The 25226-nt window shown below is 46.7% G+C and overlaps 1 protein-coding gene across 7 annotated transcripts in view; it reads left to right on the top strand.

Moving 5' to 3' along the window:
- The window catches only part of ELN (elastin), a 535722-nt gene that overhangs the window by 310840 nt on the left and 199656 nt on the right, over window positions 1-25226 (top strand). For 5 of the 7 annotated variants that reach the window (XM_030186281.1, XM_030186282.1, XM_030186278.1 and 2 more), the window contains exons 8-11: window positions 9954-10013; window positions 16061-16123; window positions 18945-18992; window positions 19490-19561. In XM_030186281.1, the coding sequence (XP_030042141.1) occupies window positions 9954-10013; window positions 16061-16123; window positions 18945-18992; window positions 19490-19561 (243 nt within the window). The remainder of the gene's footprint in view (window positions 1-9953; window positions 10014-16060; window positions 16124-18944; window positions 18993-19489; window positions 19562-25226) is intronic. The other 2 variants (XM_030186277.1, XM_030186283.1) reach the window with 2 other exon arrangements.

Here is a 25226-nt window from a genome sequence, read left to right as displayed (position 1 = left end):
TTCTTGTTGGCTTGTGTACTGCTTTACTAGTTTTCCGGTGTGTTGTGTTGTGTGGGTTCCTAGCGTGTGACTAGTTAGCTTGGGCATAGCTTTTCTTGTTGGCTTATGTACAGCTTTACTAGTTCTCCTTACGCTCCTACTAGTAACCTCCGCTTACAGGACAAATCCCTCCTCTCAGTCCCTTTCTCCACCACCGCCAACTCCAGGCTCCGCCCTTTCTGCCTTGCCTCACCCTATGCTTGGAATAAACTCCCTGAGCCCATACGCCAAGCCCCCTCCCTGCCCATCTTCAAATCCTTGCTCAAAGCCCACCTCTTCAATGTCGCTTTCAGCACCTAACCATTGTATCTCTATCCAGGAAATCTAGACTGCCCCCAATTTGATTGACTGCACTTTTTTGTCCTTTAGATTGTAAGCTCTTTTGAGCAGGGACTGTCCTTCTTTGTTAGATTGTTCAGTGCTGCGTAACCCTGGTAGCGCTTTAGAAATGTTAAATAGTAGTAGTGGTAGTAGTAGTAGTGGGTTCCTAGCGTGTGACTAGTTAGCTTGGGCATAGCTTTTCTTGTTGGCTTGTGTACAGCTTTACTAGTTCTCCTGTGTTTTGCTTAGTGTGAGTTTCTAGCTTGTGACTAGTTAGCTTGTGTTTAGCTTTCTGGTTTTCCCGTGTGTGTTTTCCTTTGCTTCTGGAGCTTCAGCCCTAGTCCTGTCCACTGCCAGTACTCCTTGCTATTGGAGCTCCAGCCATAGTCTTGCTACTTGACCTGACCATTGCCTGAATCTGACTACCCTCTGCCTGCTGTCTGACCTGACTACTGCCTGTACCCAGATATTCTCTGCTTGCTGCCTGACCCGACTACTGCCTGAACCCCAATACTTGCTGCCTGCTGCCTGACCCGACTACTGCCTGAGCCCAGATATTCTCTGCTTGTGGCCAGACCTGACTATTGCCGGAACCCGGACATTCCCTGCCTGTCTGCCTTGCTTTCGCCTAGGTGCCTGGGGGCACTTCTGTATCCTGATTCCTGTTGTTCCTGCTTGCTAGTTCCGGTTTTCCTGTAAGCCCTGCCGGCTGCCCGAACCTGAGGGCTCAACCCTCGGGGAACGGTGGCTAAGCGTAGGTGAAGCCTAGATCCAGTGTGTTCCTGTCCAGCGGGTTCCGGTCCCGTGTGTTCCAGTCCAGTGGGTCCAGTGGGTTCCAGTCCAGTGCGCACCCGTCCGGTGCATTCCAGTCCTGTGTATTCCAGTGCAGAACTCCAGTCCGGGGTTCCAGTCCAGCCTTGCCTCGTCTCTGCTTTGAAGGTGACCTTGCCTGCCACTGCCGCTCCACGGTAGTGGTCCAAGGGCTCACAAACCCAGTGCTTCCAGGGAAGAAGCCTGACAATGTGAGAAAAGAAAAACAACAGGCAGAGAATTCTCTGCGTGGACGCTTGGCCGGGGTGGAAAAACAAATTATAATGGCGCACAATTCGCGCTCACCGCCTCCTCAATCTTTATTAGATCAGGCACATAAACTCCGTCAGGAGCTGCATATGTTGCAATTAGCTGATATTTCGGAGCAGCTGCAGAGGGTCCGACAGACGCACTTTGAATTTGGGAATAAAGCAAGCAAACGTTTGGCCCATAAGTTAAAAAAGCAGGCGAATCGAGCTCAAATCTCACAAATAAGGGATGAAAATGGTGTGGTAACCTCAGACCAAGTGGAATTACAATCATTGTTTCAACAATTTTATGCTAAACTTTACACCCCCGATATTGACCCCTCAGAGGACGATATACAGTGGGGGAAATAAGTATTTGATCCCTTGCTGATTTTGTAAGTTTGCCCACTGACAAAGACATGAGCAGCCCATAATTGAAGGGTAGGTTATTGGTAACAGTGAGAGATAGCACATCACAAATTAAATCCGGAAAATCACATTGTGGAAAGTATATGAATTTATTTGCATTCTGCAGAGGGAAATAAGTATTTGATCCCCCACCAACCAGTAAGAGATCTGGCCCCTACAGACCAGGTAGATGCTCCAAATCAACTCGTTACCTGCATGACAGACAGCTGTCGGCAATGGTCACCTGTATGAAAGACACCTGTCCACAGACTCAGTGAATCAGTCAGACTCTAACCTCTACAAAATGGCCAAGAGCAAGGAGCTGTCTAAGGATGTCAGGGACAAGATCATACACCTGCACAAGGCTGGAAAGGGCTACAAAACCATCAGTAAGACGCTGGGCGAGAAGGAGACAACTGTTGGTGCCATAGTAAGAAAATGGAAGAAGTACAAAATGACTGTCAATCGACAAAGATCTGGGGCTCCACGCAAAATCTCACCTCGTGGGGTATCCTTGATCATGAGGAAGGTTAGAAATCAGCCTACAACTACAAGGGGGGAACTTGTCAATGATCTCAAGGCAGCTGGGACCACTGTCACCACGAAAACCATTGGTAACACATTACGACATAACGGATTGCAATCCTGCAGTGCCCGCAAGGTCCCCCTGCTCCGGAAGGCACATGTGACGGCCCGTCTGAAGTTTGCCAGTGAACACCTGGATGATGCCGAGAGTGATTGGGAGAAGGTGCTGTGGTCAGATGAGACAAAAATTGAGCTCTTTGGCATGAACTCAACTCGCCGTGTTTGGAGGAAGAGAAATGCTGCCTATGACCCAAAGAACACCGTCCCCACTGTCAAGCATGGAGGTGGAAATGTTATGTTTTGGGGGTGTTTCTCTGCTAAGGGCACAGGACTACTTCAACCGCATCAATGGGAGAATGGATGGGGCCATGTACCGTACAATTCTGAGTGACAACCTCCTTCCCTCCGCCAGGGCCTTAAAAATGGGTCGTGGCTGGGTCTTCCAGCACGACAATGACCCAAAACATACAGCCAAGGCAACAAAGGAGTGGCTCAGGAAGAAGCACATTAGGGTCATGGAGTGGCCTAGCCAGTCACCAGACCTTAATCCCATTGAAAACTTATGGAGGGAGCTGAAGCTGCGAGTTGCCAAGCGACAGCCCAGAACTCTTAATGATTTAGAGATGATCTGCAAAGAGGAGTGGACCAAAATTCCTCCTGACATGTGTGCAAACCTCATCATCAACTACAGAAGTCGTCTGACCGCTGTGCTTGCCAACAAGGGTTTTGCCACCAAGTATTAGGTCTTGTTTGCCAGAGGGATTAAATACTTATTTCCCTCTGCAGAATGCAAATAAATTCATATACTTTCCACAATGTGATTTTCCGGATTTAATTTGTGATGTGCTATCTCTCACTGTTACCAATAACCTACCCTTCAATTATGGGCTGCTCATGTCTTTGTCAGTGGGCAAACTTACAAAATCAGCAAGGGATCAAATACTTATGTCCCCACTGTATCTGCTTTTTAGATCAGATTCACTTACTGAGGTTACTAGAAGGAGCCCAACATAGATTATCTAGACCCATTGAGGTAGATGAGATTCTAGAAGCAATCAGGGCTTTGCTCCTTCCAAGTCTCCGGGGCTGGATGGCTTCACAAATAAGTTTTATAAGATTTTTGGTAAGCTCTTGGTCCCCCTTCTGTTGAGGGTGTTCAACTCACTGCAGGAGGCACAGACACTTCCAGAGACTTGGAATATGGCCCTTATTACAGTCTTGCCCAAACCAGGTAAAGACCTGCAGCTCTCTTTATAGGGGGTGGACTATAAAATTTTCACTAAGATATTGGCATCTTGTTTACAACATTATCTGCCACTATTGGTACAGGAGGATCAGGCGGGGTTTGTGCACGGGCGTCAAACATTTGATAACATCCATCGGGTGCTTCACATTATCTACTGTGCTCATTCTTTGAGCATTCCTACGTGTGTACTTTCATTAGATGCTGAGAAGGCGTTTGATAGGGTGCATTGGCCCTTTTTGTTTGCAGTTGTGGAGAGAATGGGAATATTGGGCTGCTTTTTTCATTGGCTTCAGCTTTTATATAAGGGGCCCACAGCTGCAGTACGCGTAAATGGTAGTCATTCTTCTCAGTTCCCTTTGTATCAGGGAACAAGACATGGGTGTGCTTTGTCCCCTCTCCTATTTGCCATGGTGATTGAGCCCTTAGCTATTTATATTCAGGCACACCCAGATATTAAAGGGCTGCGGCAGGGGACGGTTGAATCAAGAATCCTTTTGTTTGCGGATGGCATATTGCTCACCTTAACCGAGCCAGGTACATCGTTCCCAGTCCTGTCTTCCGTACTACGTGATTATGGCAGGGTGTCGGGCTTTAAGATAAACATGGATAAGTCTGAGGCCCTGAATATCACAGTTCCAGATGATCAGGTAAAGAGACTGAAATCCAGCTATCCTTTTTGTTGGGCGTCATGATTTATTAGGTATTTGGGGGTTAACTTGACCAAGCGTACAGAGGATCTTTATGAGGCAAATTTTCCTGAGAAAGTGCGGGAGCTATTCTTAGAATTGGAGAGATGGGAGGGACTGACAATCTCCTGGCTAGGACACATAAACGCGGTTAAAATGATCTTGCTTCCCAAATTACTATACCTGCTTATGGCAATGCCAATATCTATACCAGATACATTCTTTAATGGTTTGAACAGGAGAGTGTTCTCTTTCATCTGGAAGAAAAGACCACCAAGAGTGCGCCGAGTGGTAATGTATCAGCCACGAGCGCATGGGGGAATGGGAGTTCCCTACTTCTTTCTTTATTATCAAGCAGCTCATCTTAGAATTTTGGCAGCGTGGTTACAGGGAGGGAACAAGATATGGACAGTGTTGGAGCAAGTATGGTTTGACCAGTATCCACTGAGAGCTATCCCTTGGTTACCTGACAGATTATTGAGGGAGGTGGTCAAATCAGCCCCGCTGCTTCTTCAGTGGCCTCTGAGGACTTGGAGTGTGATTAAAGGGTGATTTTTTTCCAGGGCGTGCGCATTTTTTGCAAATGCCCATACGATTTGCTTTGGGGTTCCCCCCTGAGGTTTTGGATCCTTGTTATGGCAAATTGGAACAATTAGGTTTACGCGAGCTGGGGCAGTTATGGGAGGATGGGAGACCCTTAGCATTTGGGGTGGTGCAGGAGGAATATGGGATTCCCTCGTCTAATGCATTTCAATACCACCAATTGCGAGACTTTATCCTTAGGCGAGCAAGGGGGGAGTTAAATTTAGTGGAAACGCAATTGGAGCAGGCGATGGCCAGTGGTGGGGGGAGGAAGAGGAGGGATATTGAGAATCTATCAGGCGCTGGTCCAGCAGACCAAACCTGCCACTTACTACACGAGGAAGTGGGAGAAGGTGCTGGGGATATCCTATGACTACGCAGAGTGGGAAAGGGTATTTAAATCCTTGCTCAAGGTGTCGGTGTCCAGCTCCTTGATAGAGAATGGGTACAAGATACTCTATAGCTGGTATTACACTCCCAAGAGATTAGCTAGAATGTTCAAGGGAAGGTCAGCTCTGGGCTGGCGCCAATGTGGGGGGGAGGGGGATATGTATCATATTTTGTGGTCTTGCCCCTCCGCACAAGAATTTTGGGATAAAGTTTTAAAATTCGTATCGAGTCTGACTGAGGTCAGCTACCCCATGAAAATGGAACACTGTCTCCTACATGTTAAGCCAAAGGGGGTGAATCTGAATACTCATTGGTTAGTCACTCAGGTGTTTGTGGCTAGTAAGTTAGTACTGGTGGCAGCATGGAAACAACAATCCCTGCCCGATCTATCGGTGATAATACGCAAACTGGATTATATCCAATTGATGTCTAAGCTCACAGCGCTGCGTACAGGCAGTATAATAGCTTATCATCACACTTGGGACCCATATATTCAATGGTCATCTCACCCTGAAGCTGCTCAGCTACAACCTCAGAAGGGGGGAGAGGGGGGGAAGGGCCGGGGGAAGGGGGGGATAGATATGTTAAGGTAAAAAAGAAAAGTCAGTCACGTTTTGAGATCTTATGTATTTAGTACTTGAATTAAGCTGATGGCTGGTTCAGATGTTGTATTATCCAAATGCAGATATTCAATAAAATTACAAATAAACAGTAAATAAAATAAACCTGACTATACTAACTGGTTTTGGCTTCTTCTTCCCTGATCCAACACCATGTTTGGAAAGACAGGACACAAACCTCCCTCCATCTCCTTCTCCTGGCCATCCAAAGAGAATCTCCATATGAATTTCCTGATCAAAACCTGGGCTGTACTATGACGGTCACGCCTGGAAGAAGAACCATAGCAAAATGGTTCAATCAGGATACTCCCACAGCTCCCCATATGAGCTGAATAAAACGTTATCCTTTTTATTCAGGCTCCTTTACATCTCATTGCTCATCCCTAGTCAGTTAAGTGATTAAACCCTTTCTAGTTGATATTCAGTTAGCAGTAGTTACCATTTGTTGGGTATTATTAGGAAAGGTATGGAAAACAGGTGTGAGGATGTTATAATGCCGTTGTATCGCTCCATGGTGCGACCGCACCTTGAGTATTGTGTTCAATTCTGGTTGCCGCATCACAAGAAAGATATAGTAGAATTGGAAAAGGTGCAGCGAAGGGCGACTAAAATGATAGCGGGGATGGGACGACTTCCCTATGAAGAAAGATTAAGGAGGCTAGGGCTATTCAGCTTGGAGAAGAGACGGCTGAGGGGAGACATGATAGAGGTATATAAAATAATGAGTGGAGTGGAACAGGTGGATGTGAAGCGTCTGTTCACGCTTTCCAAAAATACTAGGACTAGGGGGCATGCGATTAAACTACAGTGTAGTAAATTTAAAACAAATCGGAGAAAATTTTTCTTCACCCAACGTATAATTAAACTCTGGAATTAGTTGCCGGAGAAAGTGGTGAAGGCAGTTAGCTTAGCAGAGTTTAAAAAGGGGTTGGACGGTTTCCTAAAGGACAAGTCCATAAACCGCTACTAAATGGACTTGGGAAACATCCACAATTCCAGGAATAACATGTATAGAATGCTTGTACGTTTGGGAAGCTTGCCAGGTGCCCTTGGCCTGGATTGGCCGCTGTCGTGGACAGGATGCTGGGCTCGATGGACCCTTGGTCTTTTCCCAGTATGGCATTACTTATGTACTTATATTTTTTAAATGCTCACTGCCACCAGCTAAATTAGACACAGATATTCAATGCTCGGCTATACCTGGAAGTTGTTCGGGTGCTGATATTTAGTACTGCACCCATATAGCCAGATTTCCCTGGACATGTTCTTCTTTTCAGGGGACTGTCGGGGTTCCGGGTGCTTTTTTCCAGCTAGCCGTTTGTCCGGGTTTTCAGGCTGGTGGACTCGCCTTCCCCCTGAGCCTCAGGATGCCCTCCCAAACCTATCATAATGTATCCTGGTGGTCTAGTGGCCTCTTCGGGGCAGAAAAGAACCTCACTCTTTCCTGCCCATTGCTGCCGCTTCTTCAAAATGGCTGTCAAGACTTCAAGCGGCGGCCTCATGACACTTCCGGTCTTGTGAAGCCGACGCTTGAAGTCTCGGCAGCCATTTTGAAGAAGCAGCGGCAGCGAGAAGGTCAGCGGCAGTGGGCATGAAAGAGCGGAGTTCTTTCCTGCCCCGAATGGGCCACTAGATCACCAGGGCACATTATGATAGGTTAGGGGAGGGCACCCTGGCCTGACTCATGGCGGGAGGAGAGGAGAGTGGATGGATGCAGTGGCACTGGCTTGTGGGAGTTGATTGTTAATTTTTCTTTAATTTTGCAAGCCGGTTGTTGCACCAGATCATCTGGGGCAGGAGCGATCCTCTTACGTATGCTCCTGCTCATGCACTCTCCACTCTCCGTATAGAAAGTGAGTGCCGTAAGTTTCAGCGGCAGTTTTGCGAGATTGCCGCGGGAACTTGCATTTTACTCCTGTACTGTGCAAAATATAAAGATGGCACATGCCAGGGATAGTGTTAGGGAAGTGCAACTAGGGCAACTGCCCTTGGTTCCTGAGCAGAGAGAACCCCATTCTTGCTGGAAGCTGAAGAAAGTGCAGCTTTGGGTTCCCCTCCCAGATTTCTGCTCTGGGTCCTAGCCATGTCTAACACTAGCTCTGGCCTCAGGCTCTGGTTTCTGCTTCCCTCTGTCTTCTCTTAACTCACTCATCAGGTTCTCCTGTCCATTTGACTTCTCTTCTCTCTCCGTGTCTACCATCCATTTTCCATTTCTGTCCCTATCGTCCCCATGTTCAGCATCTCTCTTCTGGGTCCCTGTACTTTCCTGTCCACTGTCTCTCCTGTGTTCATATCTCCACATCCATCATCACCTCCAGCACACATCCTTATAGCTCTCTCGTTCTGACAACCACTCCACACTTCCTCCTGTGGCATACACCTTCCCTCCTCAACCATAGCTATCTCCCAATAACCTTAAAATCACTTGCACATGAAAGTTGAGAAAGCAGGACCGCCAATGGTATGTAGGTTCTCTGTTGTCCAATAGGTGTACATATATATTTATATATATTTTAAAAACAAACAAACACATACACTTACCATCCTCCTTGTCATCAAAAACAGGTCTTTTGGAGGAAGTCTCTGCTCCCATCCTTTTTCGTCACTTGTTCCAGTGAAACATTTGTGCAGGGATCGTGAATTGATAGCATTCCTTACGGGCTGGAAACCTGAGGGAAGCTAGATGCTAGTGATCAGCGCACTTACAAGATGGATCTCTCTTTCTCTCTCTTGCTCTCATCTGGCTTCTGCCGGGCTACATGTTCAGCAGCAGCACATAGCCAAGGGCTCCTGCATTCGTGCAGGCACAGTGCCGGGAGTTGCCAGGGAGGATAGTTGCTCTTCCACTGCAAAACCAATACTGCACAGGGCTAAACAACCCACAGGCCTACTTCTTGGCCTTCCTTCTGCCGCGTCCTACTCTCTCTACTGCAACTTCCTGTTTTGACGCTAAACAGGAAGTTGCAGTAGGGACGTAGCAAGAAGAAGAACACAGAGCCAACCTGTGATTGTGAATTGCTGCTGACTACAAGATGGCTACAAGATAATGTAAGTGACGTCCACGGGGAGGAGGACAGAAATGGAAGGATTTTTTTTTTACTGCAGGAACAAGGCTTTTTACTGTTCCTACGGGGCGGTAAAAAGTTTTGTTCCCGTATCCACGGTGATTCTGGTTAGGGTGTTGTCCTTACCGCAGTTTTACCGCAGTATATCCACAATAATGGTAATCATGTCATTCTCTAGTCCAAAGCACAAGAAACCAAGTCAAGTGAAAAAAGCACATTGAGCCTCCAAGGATGAGTCGGCATCTATTTATTAAAAGACCCGACATGGGCCATGTTTCGGCAAAGCGCCTACATCAGGGTCAACTTGTCTAATCCATACAGCAAATGTTTGCTCACTGCTCAGTAGGATACATGAACAATCTGTTGGTAGATATCTTGGCAGCTTTTTTTTTTTAGCTGTACAGATTAGCGAAGTTGACCCCTGACGCAGGCACTAAAATACAGCCTGTGTTGGGTCCTTTAATAAACTTTAGATGCCAACCTATCCTTGAAGGTTCACTGTGCTTTTTTCATATAGCTAAGAGCATAGAAAAGCCATGCTGAGCCAGACCAAGGTCCACTGAGCCCAGCATCCTGTTTCCGACAGTGGCCAGTTTGACTCACAATTACCCAGTAGACTCCCAAAAGTCTAGCTCATTTGCAGGGTTGAGTGATAGCTGCTCCATCTGGTTGATCAGTTTATGTGGACATTTCCTCCAGGAACTTGTCCAAACCTCTTGTGAATCCCACTATGTTAATCACTTGATCACATCCTCTGGCAACAGATTCCACAGCTTAATTGTGTGCTGCATGTAAAAATCCTTTGTACAATTTATTTTCAGTCCACCTATGTTTAGTTTCATGGAGACTCCTCTGGCTTAGTGTTATTGTAAAAGTATTTGTGTCTCTCTCTGCAACTGTCTCTCCACTCTCTAACTGGTGGCTCAGCTTCTGCCGCTTTCTTTTTTCACCAGGTGTTGGAGGCGTTACTGGAGTTGGAGGCGGCGTAGGTGTAATACCTGTGATTTCTACAGGTAGGAAATTCAGAATTAAGCAAGGATTGCTGCATGCTCTCCCAGGAGATGATGTTTTTTATTATTATTATTTTATTTATAAATTTTTATCATTACATTTATGTCAAATACATAAATTTAGAATTACAGAAATCTACAATATTTATAGAAATAAATCAAACAGGTACAATAAAGATTTTTGTTAATCGATCCAAGATCTAGGTACTTAAATTTACAAATCATAAAGCTACTATAAAGAAATTAAATCTCAAAACAAGGAACGGCAAGAATTCAAGTCGGCGCAGCCGATTTAGCGTTATTGACCAAAGCTAACGTCACGTTACTCTTTACTAACAATAAATTCTGTAAGCTTTCCTGGATCAAAAAAGATATAATTAGTTGATTCTAAAGAAATATAGCATTTACAAGGAAATTTAAGTATAAAAGTCCCTCCTAATTGTAGGACCCTTGCTTTCAGTAATAGGAAATCTTTTCTTCTTTTTTGTGTCTCTCGAGAGAGATCAGAAAAAACATGGATTTTTGAACCCAGGAAAGGTGTGGCAATATGACGAAAAAAGAATCTAAATATATTATTACGGTCCAGTTCTAGGGCAAATGACACCAGCAATGTTGTCCTTTCTGTAATAACTTCCATTGAACTTTCCAAAAACTGTGTTAGATTTAAATCACACTGAGGAGCTTGCAAATTTCCAGTACCAGCCCCAGAAATGCAAAGCACTCTGGTCAATGGGGGAAAAGCTTCCAGGGGAATACCCAGAACTTCAATAAAGTATTTTCAACATTTCTTTGGCTGGGATAAGCGGGGACTTAGGAAAGTTCAAAAACCAAAGATTATTCTTCCTCAGCTGATTCTCCATATAGTCAATTTTCTTCCTTTGGGAGTTATTATCTTTGATAACTGCTAACAGAGAAGATTTAGTGGATTTTACCTCAGTTTCTAAGGAGTCCATCCTGGTTGTCTGCTCAGTAACCTTACCCGATAGATCAGTTTGAGCTTGAAACAGTTTCCCCACGTCTCCTCGCAGGGATTCAGCTACTTGTAGCGACGTGTTGTTTAAGCCTTGGATCGCTTCCCAAATGGAGTCCATTGTGACAACGGTTGGTCTCACAATTTCCCCGATACTCAAGGGGGGTTCGCCCCGACATCGCTCAGGTGAAGAAGCTTGCAGCGTCAGGCCTGTTTGCGGAGTTGTTTCGAGCGGGGACGAAGTAGCTATGGGGTCTGCACTATTAGCCGCAGGGGCTCCATTTCCGGGAGTTCCTATCGGTTGTCTCACCATAGCCAACAACTATGTTGCCATCGGAGGGGGACTGAGAGTCACACCCTCAACGCTGAGATCCGAAGTTTCCATCGGACCCCTCGAAGCGCCAGCCTGAATCCTCTGTGGCAGCAAGCCCGACTCCTCCAGCATCGTCTGTCGAGTGGAAGGGGGGTTTACCCGACCTGTGGAGAGAGGTACACTGGGTTTGCCCTTTCTCTTCCCCGTAGCAAGATAGGGAAGGTTCTCACTCGAGGTTCTCCGATAGCGAGTCAGAGGCTGCTGCTCACACGTCCTTCCCAAACGCCATCTTGGATCCAGGAGATGATGTTTAATTAATTCCCAACCCAGAAACCCTGGCAGGAAATACTCACCATCACCCAGGGGCAGCAGAACATCTTTCTGGTTGGAGGTGCCAAAGAAACCATTGCCCCTGTGGTCCACCCCATTGTGCTGCCTATGCCATCGCCGACTAAGGACTGGTTTAAGAACTGAAAAGTTCTGAACTCTGGGAGAAGCCTGATGTCAATATGACTGGGCCAGACTGGTGGAGGAAAGAGAAGAAGAATAGGGGAAACACTGGTTAGGTGCAAACAAAGGTTCATTTCACAGTTGAGCAGGGAAGTAGGGGGCAGAGAAGAAATGTGTTGTGCCTACCTATTGTACATATTGTGAAAATGATCCTCCCCTCCGCCTGAGGGTCCTCGGGATCTCCCCTTCACCCTTGCTGCCCCAACCTCCTGGTTCACTGCAGTCCACAGGGCAGGGCTCAAAGAAATCACTTCAAAGCAAAACTAACATGTTTATTTTGCTTGGGATCCAACAGTCCAGCAGTGCAAAACGACACAATACTTGAAGCAAAAAAAAAACCTCACAATTCCCCCTGTTGCTCCTCTCAGGGGTACAACATAGCAAGAGAAAAAAAAACAACTTTTAACTCCCAGGCTTCCAGCACCCAGCTGGGTTCCTTTCGGACAGGTTTATAGCCCTGGGTCTTCTTTCTTCCCCCCCCCCCCCCCCTTCCTTGAGAGGGGGCAACCCACTGCAAGCAGTTCCAACAACAAAAAAACAAACACAGTTCTTGAGGCTTCAGCACAAAGCTCAAACCCCTTCAGCTTCTTTTAGGCTTTTAGCCACAGTTCACACTCCACCTTCTTCCTGCTGGGCTCAGCCCACTCCGAGAAAATCTCTCATCCCTCTTCAACCAGAACCTTTTAAACTCAAAGTTCAATCACAGCCTGAGCTCTGGAAATGAAAAGGCCCCACCCATCTGGGTCACTCTCTCTAAGCACTGACCCATCCTCCCACATGACCTTTCCTCTTTCCTCTCTTAGCCCAGTTACCATACCATGAAGTTACCTGGTCCCTTATTTTGTTACCTAAGGAGTGAGCCCAGGCTGAGAGGTCCATAGGCTCTTCCTCGCTCTCCTCTCTTTCTCTCTGCCCAGCTTCTTGATACTCCATGGGCTCCCCGTCCCACCCACTTTGCAGCTGTTCCTCTTTCCCTTGATTACCCTGCAGGGGCACCACCCTTTCCTTGTTAGAGTTCTCCCCCTGTTCCTGCTGGGGAAGGTAATCTCTGTACCAGGCTTTGCCCGAGGTTGCTGGGAAATGTAGTCTCTTCCTCTCCTCCATTTTACAGGGGTCACGAACCTTTCTCTGCTCTCTCTCGGGGGATGCTGGGTAATGTAGTCCTTTTTCCTCCATCCTTTTCTAGGGGGCATTACTACTTCTCTCGCTCTCTGGGGATGGAATGGAGGCAAGGCTCTATTCTGCCTATGTCTGCTCGTGAGCCGCCTCCCTTCTTCCTCTTCCACCTCCATCTTATCTACCCCCAGGTCCTCTCCTTCACATTATTGGCCCACCCAAAATTAGCTCAAGGGATCTCCATCAGCTGAAGACATCCACAGACCACCATAACTCCCCTCAAACAACCACAGTATTCAGCAGTAGCGCTCCCAGCCACCAGCACTCTGTGTATGAAGTGAACATGATCAGGGTGCTGACGGCAGCAGCTCAGACAACTGCTGCAGTTGTCTGAGGGGAGCTGTGGTGGACTGCGGATGATTTCAACTGATGGGACTTGGAGATCCCCATCAGCTACACCAATGGTCCTTTGCTGCTGGGTGACCCTGAGCTGAAAGTGGACAGGCCCACTCGTGTCAACACCCCTGTTCAGCTTCTGGGTAAAAATGAAAAGGTGAATAGAAATCCCCACCTCTGTTCAATATACACAGTATGGTAAATGCAGAAAGATATACAGATAAGTGATATGAATAATTTGTAGAACATAAGACTAGCCATACTAGGTCAGACCAATGGTCCATCTAGCCCAGTAACGAAAAACAAAAAAAGGAGGAACAAACGTCATGAAACGGTGAGATGTACAAAGAAAATAGTGAGGTGAATCCAAAGAGGATAACAATGAAGCCTTTATTGGGGTTTTCCTTAAAATACGACCCAACACGACCGTGTTTCGGCCCGAAGGCCTGCCTCAGGGGTCTCTTCGTTCACAGTAGCCGTCTACACGGCTTTTCACTCATTCAGCATACTCGCAAGACAGAGGATAACCAAGGATTTTACAGCCAAGCCCTTGCTTTAGGATTCTTCCTTTGTTAAGTAATACATAACACATTTATGCATATTATGTGGAGAATTCTACAAATGGCGCTGACAAATGGGCACCAGAAAAGAAATGCCAGTTCCACACCCAACTCAGGGCACCAGACTTACTCCTGCTGAAACCAGGTGTAAATCCTGGCACCCAAGTTAAGCACAGAGACCCTATGACACTGCCCTCTCATCCCCTCCCCAAGGTAACCAGCACCTTCCCTTCCCTACCCTCACCCCAGGAAGCCCTTTCTCTTCCCTACCTTCCCAGGTGGTCAACATCTTTCCTTCCCTTCTATCCCTTCCCAATGGTTGCCAGCATCTCCTCTTCCCAGCCCCCCTTGCAGGTGGCCAGCATCCCCTTCCCCTCTCTACCCCTCCAAGGTGGCCAACATGTTTCCTTCCCCTGAAATTCCCCCGTCCATTTGGCCCACATCTCATCTCCCATTCCCTTCCCTTCCCTAACCTCACCAGCAGTTGAGCATCTAAATGCAACTATTGTATGAAATGTGCACAAGGTTAGTTGGGACCTCCCTGACATGCCCACACCTCTCCCATGTTAATGAACCTTTTGCAATTTAATGTAAAAGAAGTCAGGTGCGCTGTTTATAGAACAGAGGCATAAGTCTGTTATATGCACAATGTCAAATTAGTTTCAATTATTTATTTTATTTATTTGCAAAACTTTCTATACTGCTGTAGCTGACAGGCAGAACAGAGTGGTGTACAGGCTAGTATAGAAAACAGGAAAGGAACTCCATCAATATAAAAAAAGCAAGGTAGTTGAGTTTAAAGACAGATAAAGCTAAAAGAAAGCAAGATAAAAACACATACACACAAAAAAAACCCCAAAACAAGCAGGGTTAAGGGGTAACACTGCTAGTTTCAACCAGACTGTTTCTCCAAAAGCTATTTGGTTTTCCTCTCATTCAAAAAGTACAAAGACCAGTTGGCACTCAATGAAATTGCATGGGAATACTTTTAAAACAAATAAGAGGAAATGTTTTTTCACTCAAAGAATAGTTAAGCTCTGGAACTCGTCGGAGGATGTGGTAATGGCGGTTAATGTATCTGGTTTTAAAAAAGGTTTGGACAAGTTCTTGACGGAAAAGTCTATTGTTATTGAGACAGACATGGGGAAGCCACTGCTTGCCCTAGTATTGGTAACATGGAATGGTGTTACTAATTGGGTTTCTTCCAGGTACTGGTGACCTGGATTGCCTACAGTTTGGAAGCAGGATACTGGGCTAGATGGACCATTGGTCTGACCCTGTATGGCTACTCTTAAGTTCTAATCAGAAAAGCCAGATTTTCAGTTCAGTTTTAAAGTCCTTGAATGAAGAATTGTTCCGGTGACGTGTTGATTCTAAGTGTGCACATTTTGGACTAGGCAGGACTAAACAGACCGAAGGATTCTGGAGGGGCATTAAGGAATAGTTAAACAGGAAAGATAGTTGGGGATGCCAAACCTAAAGGCCTTAAAGGTGAGAGTGCTTGTTAATGCCAAGTATTAGTTATTATTACCAATTAGTTGCCAATTTAGTGCCAACTGGCCCTACTCTATAACGTCGTCCTGAAGTAAAGTTGGGGACCCCTACCAGCACAGGTACCTGACGGTGGGGGGGGGACAGGGGGGGGGGTTGGCGGCGGCGGGAAGGGGGGTCAAAAGGGGAGGGGTGCCGGGGAAGGGGTCAAAGGTGGCGGGGGGTCCATGGCGATGGGGGGGCTAAAATGTGCCCCCTCACCTCGGGCTCTGGCCCCCTCTCCTGCTGAAGTCTGGCTACGCCCCTGCTATAACGGCACATCCAGTTGCACATCTAACTTTGGGCACCACTTATACAATTGGGGGGCAAATGCTTTCTCACTAATTCACTGCTGCTCCGAAGAAGGGGTGAATGTGTGCATGTTTTCTATGTGTGTGCTCATATATTTTATAAAAAACATGAGTACATCGTGACTTCTCTTCCTCACCTCTCCAGTTCTACCCTTAACATGCTTAATAAAAGTATGTCCTATCTTTCAGGGTGTGTAAGACCCCTTATGCACACATACACCAGTCTTTTGACATGAAAAATGCTTTACATACCTCACTTGTGGATTCCAGGCAGGCCAAGAAGCGCAGTGAAAGGGGAGTATCTAGTCTCGTACTGATGCCCGTCTCTCTGGTGATCTTCACAGGTGTTGTGCCAGGAGGTGTTGCACCAGGGGGCGCTGCTGGAGTGAAGCCTGGTAAAGTACCTGGTGAGTCACTGAGCCTAAATCTTGTTGAAGTGTTTCAGTCTCTCCAATATTCAGTACTATTTAACAGCCAGAACGGCAGCCGACCAGTTAAATAGAACTTAACCGGCTATCCCCTGCTGAATATCCCTGATTAGCAACTAGCAGATAGCCGGTTATATCAGCCGATATAAATGGCTAACTGCCGATTTTAAAAGCCGGTTTGGCGGTCATATTTGGCCATATGAAAACCCGATATATCTTTGGCCAGCTTAAAGATAACCAGCCAATTCTGAGTATCGACTTAGCCAGGCACCTTTAAACTGGCCAAAATAAAACAGATATTCAGTGCCAGTCACCGGAAACGTCCCAGCATTGAACATCCGGTTTTAGCACTGACCTTGGGAGTTAACTGGTTTAACTCCCACAGTCTGAATATCGGCCTCAGTATGACTAAGCACAAAGAACAAACATGCTGGAATAGTGGATCTGCTCTTGCATTGGGACAGTGCTGGTGCCCTTAGTGGGCAGTGGTGATGGGGGAGGGGTGCGATAGAGAAACCCGTACCCATTACCCTGCCAGTCAGATTTAGGTCAAAACATAGCAATCCACCAGGATTGTAAATAAAAATATAAACTTCTGTCAAAGAAATAGTCCAAACAAAATGAAAGATCAGGTCTATTGTATAATGTATTACCAAAACTATGTATACAAAGAAGGGAAAAACCATGAGCCTGATATTCAGACCATGGGAGTTAGCTGGGCTGACTCCTATGCTCGATGCTGAGCCTGGACATTCAATAGCAGGCTGTTTCTGGTGACTGGCATTGAATATTTGGAGCTTTTGGCTGGTTTCAACTTACCAGCCAAGTCAATATCCAGTATTGGCTGGTTAAGTTGAAACAGTCCAAAGATAAGCCTGCTATTTTGGCTGCCAGACTTAGCCAGTGATGAGCTGAATAATAGCAGTATTCAGCAGGAGATAATTGGCGATCTCCCACTGAATATCGCCAGATAACAAATTAAGTGCTATTTAACCGGCCAGGAGCCATTCCTGGCAGGTTAAATGGTTTTAAATATCAGGCAGCATGTGCTCAAAATATCAACTATTCATAAAACAATGGCTACTAAGTCCTTTCATATATATTGTTCTAATATAAGGATAGCTGCAACGTAAGGGTAAAGATAAAGAAAAGTATTTTTCTTTTGAATGGATTTTCAACTGTGTAAAACATAGGGGAGGTTTGTCCATGTGCAGTGATGAACTTGGTAGGCCACTATTTTATAAATGCCTGATACTTTGAGTACATGGGGCCCGATATTTAGCCAACTGTGGTCAGCGTTTTGCTGACTGCTGCTGATTTATTCCCGTATATTTAACGCCAGGCCATGTTCAGGCTCCAACATTGCATATCTGGGCATAAGCGGCTAGACAAAACATAGTCGGTTAAGTGCGATATCCAGCATTTAATGGACTAAGATGAACCACATAAAGATAGGACTGTGTTTTATGTGGCTATCTTAGCCAGTTAAGGCCTGAATATTGTCGCTACTACTACTAATCATTTCTATAGCATTACTAGACGTATGCAGTGCTGAACACATTATAAGCAGGTACTTTCTCTGTCCCTAGAGGGCTCACAATCTAAGTTTTTGTACCTGGGGCAGTGGAGGGTTAAGTGATTTGGCCAAGGTCACAAGGAGCTGCAATGGGAAACGAACCCAGCTTAACCGGCTAAGTGCCAAATCTGTCCCCAGAATGCCCCAAAATAGCCGGTTTAGGCGCTGACCGGGCATTTTCAGCACCACTAACCAGTTCCTGAAAATCCTCAGTTAGCCCCAGACAAGCGATTTAAATAGCCAAGAACCATTTCTGGACATTTAAATTGCTTTGAATATTGACCCTTTGGTTTTTTTCCTCTTTATATATATACTAGCTGTTCAGCCCGTAAAAACGGGCTAGTATAGGAGGGGAGGGTTGAAAGGCCCCCCACCCTGCCGCCGAGTTCACCGCTGCTGCTCCCCCTCCGAGTTCATCTCCCCCCCCCCCCCCCGGAGCCGTCGTCACCCACCTTCCACCCGGTCGTACTGCTGAGCTACCGTGGCCTTCCTTCTTCTCTGCCTGTGTCCCGCTCTCGTGTGACGTAACGTCGTCGAGGGCGGGACACAGGCAGAGAAGAAGGAAGGTCGACGGCAGCTCAGCAGAGCTGTGTGCTGCGTGCCCTCGCTGTTTCAATAGCGGAGCGAGGGCCCGACCGGGTGGAAGGTGGGTGGCGGCGGCGACTCCGGGTCGGGGGAGCGTTAGCGACGATGGTGTCCCTCGCAAATCCGCAGTACAGACCCTCTCTGTTCCGCCCTCGTCATCACGTATTGACGCGGGGGCGGGGCAGAGGGGGTCTCTACTGCGCATTTGCGAGTGAGTACGACACTCGCCATATATATATATATATATATATATATATATATATATATATATATATGTAAAATCTAGATAGTGAACAATAGATTATTCAGTAGAACTGATCCTTCATTTTATTTTGTCACATATAGTGCCCCAGAGTCTCTTCTGTGCTCTTCCATGTCCCCCTCTTTCTTTTTAAACTTTCTTTTGGTGCAGGCACCAGAAAATTGCTGTTATGCAGTGCCTTTGAAGGAGGCTGGAAAATTAAGTTACATTTCTGTCCATATGCATGGGAAAAAGGAATTTGCTATTTCATGTCTCGGCTTTAAGTTTTCTCCTTGGTGCAGCAGCAGAGAGATGCAAATTGAAGCCACAGAATTTTTCTGCAGAGGGGCTGTGTCAGACGAGTGTCCTCAGAACTTTCCCTGTTTTTGATCCGGCAGGTGTTGGGATCCCAGGAGTCTATCCAGGAGGCATAGTTCCGGGAACAGGTACGATTCGGGGTTCAGTAATCAGGGCTACAGACATGCATACCTGCACCGACATGCAAACTCCTACACACACTTCCACCTACACATAGATATTCACACATACTAAAAAGTATAAAAGTATATGCAAGCACACCTACACAGCAACACATTTGTGTACATTCACACAAATACCCCCAGATACACCAAGAAACATCTCTGAAGACATGCAGATACAGGCTGCCCAGGACTTCCCATTGCCCAGAAATTGAGATGTTCTGATGTTTCATGGCCCTGTGCCTTCCTGCCTTTCACTCCCTCTTCTCTGCTACTGCTTTCCTTGGGTCTTCCAACTCTCCATCGCACACAAAACCCTGTTGCTTTCCACCACCTGATACCCCTGTCCCAAGGTTCCCCATTTCCCAATGCACTGCATAGCTCACTATTCTCTGCTGCTGTAGGATCCCGCTAGCAGGGCTCGATGTCTCTGCTCACATTGTCACAGCTCTCATTTGTTTCAGGAGTCAGATATCCTGGCGTTGGCGTCCTTCCTGGGGTACCAGCAGGAACTGGCATCAAACAGAAAGCACCAGGTATGTTTCTAGACTCAAGGGGCAGAAGGGAGACGAGGCAAAAGAAAGGACTAGAATTTCAACTACTTCCCTCTACTTCCATTTTCACAACCAAGGATATTTCACAGGGTTATTCAGTATCCAAACCCACCTCACCCCCCCTCACCCCCCGAAAAATAAGAAATCCCTTACCTCTTCCCCATGCCGAGTCACTAATGAGAGAGAACCCACACCTCTCTTCATGCTGAGTCACTCATGAGAGAGAACCCGCATCTTTCACACTGCTGAGTCACTCAAAAGAGAAAACCCATACCTCTCACCCTGCTGAATCACTAACTGAAACACAGAAACATTGTAGAACATGATGGCAGAAAAAGACCATATGGCTTTTTCAGTCTGACCATGCAAACCTGCTACTAACTCTCTACAGTTCCTTCCTCTCCCTCAGAAATCCTCTGTGCTTGTCCCATGCTTTCTTTCATACAGATGCAAGCCTCATTTCCACCACCCCCATGAGGTTGCTGCTCCACACATCCACCATCCTTTCTATAAAGATCTGATTCTTTAGATTACCCCTAAGTCATCCCCTTTCATTCTCATCCTATGTTTCCTCATTCCTTTCCATTGAAAGAGAGTCGCCTCCTATGCATTTATACCTGATCCCTTCTTTCTTCCAAAGTATACATATTCAGGTCTTTAATTTATGCGTTCTTGTATTCCACTATTATTCAAAAACAAGTTTTAGTTCAAAGTGGCTTCCAATTTACATTTTGGTGGAGTTACAGTAGTGTTGTGCAATGTGGAGAGGGCATCTATAGTTTGTGTGGTTATTCATAGAGATTTTGAAGAGATAGATTTGAAGTGGAAAAGGTAGTGGTAGCTTTTGTGTTAAGTTGTAGAGTTTGGGTGATATTTATTCATATAATTTTTGAAGAGGGTAGGTATGAAAGGAAGGTGACAATATCTTTGGGATTAGCTATAGAATTTTATGAAGAGGTAGGTTTTCATTTTTGTTCCCATTCACTTTATGATGAAGACTACTGACCATTTTAGTAACTGCCCTCTGGACTGACTCCATCCTGTTTATATCTTTTTGAAGGCACAGTCTCTAGAATTCTACACATTCTAAATGAGGTCTCATCAGAGTCTTATCAGGGGCAGCAGCATCTCTTTTCCCTACTGGCCATTCCTCTGCCTATGCACCCAAGCATCCTAGATTTCACCATCCCCCTTTCTACCTATTTGGCTACCTTAAGATCATCACATATGATCACACCCAAGTCCCACTCTTCTTTCATAGTAACACTAGTAAAACATGCCCGTTTCTGATACTAATGAAACGGGCGCTAGCAAGGTTATCCTCCGAGTTCCAGCTTGGCCCCCTCCCTTCCCCCTCTCATCCGAGTTCCAGGCCCCCTCCCTCTCCTCTTTCCATGCTCCCCTCTCCTCCAAGTTCCAGGCCTCCCTCCCTCTCTCTCTCTCCTCCGAGTTCCAGGCCCCCCTCTGTCTCCTACAAGTTCCAGGCCCCCCTCCCTCCCTCCCTCCCTCTCCTCTGAGTTCTAGGCCCCCATCCTCCCTCCCTCTCCTCTGAGTTCCAGGCCCCCCTCTCCTCATCCCCCCTCCCTCTCCTCCCCCCTCTCCTCAGAGTTTCAGGCCCCCCTCTCATCCTAGTTCCAAGCCCCCCTCCCTCCTAGTTCCTGGCCCCCCTCTTCTCCCTCTCATCTGTTCCAGGCTCCCCTCTCCTCTGAGTTCCATGCCCCCGCCCTCCCCCCTCCCTCTCCCCCGAGTTCCAGGCTCCCCTCTCCTCTGAGTTCCATGACCCCTCCCTCCTCCTCCCCTCCCCTCCAAATTCCATGCCCCCCTCTTCTCCGAGTTCCAGACCCCCGCGCCTCCCTCCCTCTCTCTCTCTCCCCTCCGAGTGACAGCCCAACCTGCATTGCCCGCCCTTTTCTCCCAGTCCTCCTCCTGCCCCTCGCCTTCCTGCATGCCGGCCTGAATTTAAAAGTTCTTAGCTCGGGGTCCGGCGGCAGCAGTGAAAGTCGAGCAGACACGGCGCTTCAGCCTGCCTTCCCTTCTGTCTCAGCTCTACCTCTAGTCCCACCCTCATTTCCTGTTTCCGGAAGGGCGGGACCAGAGGCAGAGCTGAGACAGAAGGTATGGCAGGCTGAAGTACCGTGCCTGCTCGACTTTCACTGCTGCCGCCGGACCCCAAGGTAAGAACTTTTAAATTCAGGCTGGCACACAGGAAGGCGAGGGGCAGGCGGAGGACTGGGAGAAGAGGGCGGGCAGCGCAGGTCGGGCTGCCACTCAGAGGGGAGAGAGAGAGAGAGGGAGGAAGGCGCGGGGGTCTGGAACTCGGAGGAGATGGGAGGGAGGGGGGCCTGGGAGTCGGAGGACAGGGGGGGGGGGAACGTAGAACATTATAGGTGCAAATTATTATATAGGATAGTAACATAGTAGATGACGGCAGAGAAAGACCTGTACGGTCCATCCAGTCTGCCCAACAAGATAAACTCATATGTGCTACTTTATGTGTGTACCTGACTTTAATTTGTATCTGCCATTTTCGGGGCACAGACCGTAGAAGTCTGCCCAGTACTAGCCCCGCCTCCCGCCACCGGCTCTGCCACCCAATCTCCGCTAAGCTTCTGAGGATCCATTCCTTCTGAACAGGATTCTTTTATGTTTATCCCACGCATTTTTGAATTCTGTTACCGTTTTCATCTCCACCACCTCCTGCAGGAGGGCATTCCAAGTATCCACCACTCTCCATGAAAAAATACTTCCTGGCATTTTTCTTGAGTCTGCCCCCCTTCAATCTCATTTCATGTCCTCTAGTTGTACCACCTTCCCATCTACGGAAAAGGTTTGTTTGTGGATTAATACCTTTCAAATATTTGAACGTCTGTATCATATCACCCCTGTTTCTCCTTTCCTCCAGGGTATACATGTGCAGGTCAGCAAGTCTCTCCTCATACGTCTTGTAACGCAAATCCCATACCATTTTTGTAGCTTTTCTTTGTACCGCTTCAATTCTTTTTACATCCTTAGCAAGATACGGCCTCCAAAACTGAACACAGTACTCCAGGTGGGGCCTCACCAACGTCTTATACAGGGGCATCAACACCTCCTTTCCTCTGCTGGTCATACGTCTCTGTATACAGCCTAGCAACCTTCTAGCTACGGCCACCGCCTTGTCACACTGTTTTGTCACCTTCAGATCCTCAGATACTATCACCCCAAGATCCCTCTCCCCGTCTGTACATATCAGACTCTCACAGCCTAACACATATGTCTCCCGTGGATTTCTACTCCCTAAGTGCATCACTTTGCATTTCTTCGCATTGAATTTTAATTGCCAAACCTTAGACCATTCTTCTAGCTTCTGCAGATCCTTTTTCATGTTTTCCACTCCCTCCTGGGTGTCCACTCTGTTACAAATCTTAGTATCATCTGCAAAAAGGCAAACTTTACCTTCTAACCCTTTGGCAAAATGTCACTCACAAATATATTGAACAGAATCGGCCCCAGCACCAATCCCTGAGGCACTCCAATACTCACCTTTCCCTCCTCCGAGCAAATTCCATTTACCATCACCCTCTGGCGTCTGTCTGTCAACCAGTTCCTAATCCAGTTCACCATGTTGGGTCCTGTCTTCAGCCTGTCAAGTTTATTCAAGAGCCTCATGTGGGGAACCGTGTCAAAAGCTTTGCTGAAATCTAAGTAGATTACGTCTATAGCACGTCCATGATTCAATTCTCCAGTCGCCCAGTCAAAGAATTCAATGAGATTCGTTTGGCACGATTTCCCTTTGGTAAAACCATGTTGTCTGGGATCTTGCAACTTATTGGCTTCCAGGAAATTCACTATCCTTTCCTTCAGCATCGCTTCCATTACTTTTCCAATACCCAAAGTGAGGCTTACCAGCCTGTAGTTTCCAGCTTCTTCCCTATCACCACTTTTGTGAAGAGGGACCACATCCGCTGTTCTCCAATCCCACGAAACCTCTCCAGTCTCCAAGGATTTATTAAACAAATCTTTAAGAGGACCCGCCAGAACCTCTCTGAGCTCCCTCAATATCCTAGGGTGGATCCCGTCCGGTCCCATGGCTTTGTCCACCTTTAGATTTTCAAGTTGTTAATACACACTCTCTTCCGTGAACGGTGCTATATCCACTCCATTCTCATATGTACTTTTGTCAGTCAATCGTTGTCCTTCTCCAGGATTTTCTTCTGTGAAAACAGAACAAAAGTATCTTTTTTTTTTTTTGTTACATTTGTACCCCGCGCTTTCCCACTCATGGCAGGCTCAATGCGGCTTACATGGGGCAATGGAGTGTTAAGGGACTTGCCCAGAGTCACAAGGAGCTGCCTGTGCCTGAAGTAGCAGTTTGCAGCACCTTCCAGTCTCACAATTCCCTTTTTAGTCTTCCTCCTTTCACTAATATACCTGAAGAAATTTTTGTCACCCCTCCTTACGTTTCTAGACATTTGTTCTTCCGCTTGCGCTTTCGCCAGATGTATCTCTCTCTTGGCTTCTTTCAGTTTCATCTGGTATTCCTCCCCGTGTTCCTTTTCTTGAGTTTTTCTGTATTTCAGGAACGCCAACTCTTTAGCCTTTATTTTCTCAGCAACTTGTTTTGAAAACCATATCGGTTTCCCTTTTCTCTTGCTTTTATTTACTCTCCTTACATAAAGGTTTGTGGCCATATTTATAGCTTCTTTCAGCCTGGACCACTGTCCTTCCACTTCTCGTACGTCCTCCCAGCCCATCAGCTCCTTCCTCAGGTATTCCCCCATTTTACTAAAGTCAGCATGCTTGAAATCCAGGACTTTGAGTTTTGAGTGGCCGCCCTCCACTTCAGCTGTCATATCAAACCAAACTGTTTGATGGTCACTGCTGCCCAGGTGGGCACCCACTCAGACATTTGACACACTATCCCCATTTGTGAGCACCAGATCCAGCATCGCTCCCTCTCTTGTAGGTTTCGTGACCATTTGTCTGAGCAGAGCACTTTGGAAAGCATCCATGATCTCTCTACTTCTTTCTGATTCCGCAGATGGAACCTTCCAATCTACATCCAGCAGATTGAAATCTCCCAGTAACAGCACCTCTCTCTTCCTTCCCAACTTTTGAATATCTGTCTTTATCTAGTTCCTCCAATTGTGTCAGAGGTCTGTAGACAACACCCACGTGGACAGAGGTTCTATCATCTCTTTTTAAGGTGATCCATATCACTTCTTCCTTTCCCCAGGTCCCTGTCATTTCAGTCGCTGCGATATCATTTCTCACATACAGAGCTACTTCTCCACCTTTACGACCGTCTCTATCCTTCCTAAATAGATTATAGCCTGGTATGTTTGCATCTCATTCATGGGAACCATTGAGCCACCTCTCTGTGATTGCAACAATGTCAAAGTCTGCCTCCAACATCAGGACTTGAAGGTCATGAACTTTATTGCTTAGACTGCGAGCATTTGTGGTCATCGCTTTCCATCAGTTCTATTTTCAGGAACATCACAGTGCTGTAATGGAGCAAAAGAATTCAGTAGGGGCAACCCTTGTGAGGGCGGATGGTTCTGTGTCACATAACGAAGTCTGCCTGAGCCTACCATGAACCATCTATTCTTAGGTGGTTTTATCCTTTGAGTCAGTGGTAAGAAGTTGGTATGATTCTGTGCAGTCC

This window comes from Microcaecilia unicolor, chromosome 13, assembly GCF_901765095.1.
Source record: "Microcaecilia unicolor chromosome 13, aMicUni1.1, whole genome shotgun sequence".
Taxonomy (NCBI): Eukaryota; Metazoa; Chordata; class Amphibia; order Gymnophiona; family Siphonopidae; genus Microcaecilia; species Microcaecilia unicolor.
The sequence above is the reverse complement of the archived record's forward strand: the minus strand, read 5'-3'. Positions and strand labels throughout refer to the sequence as shown.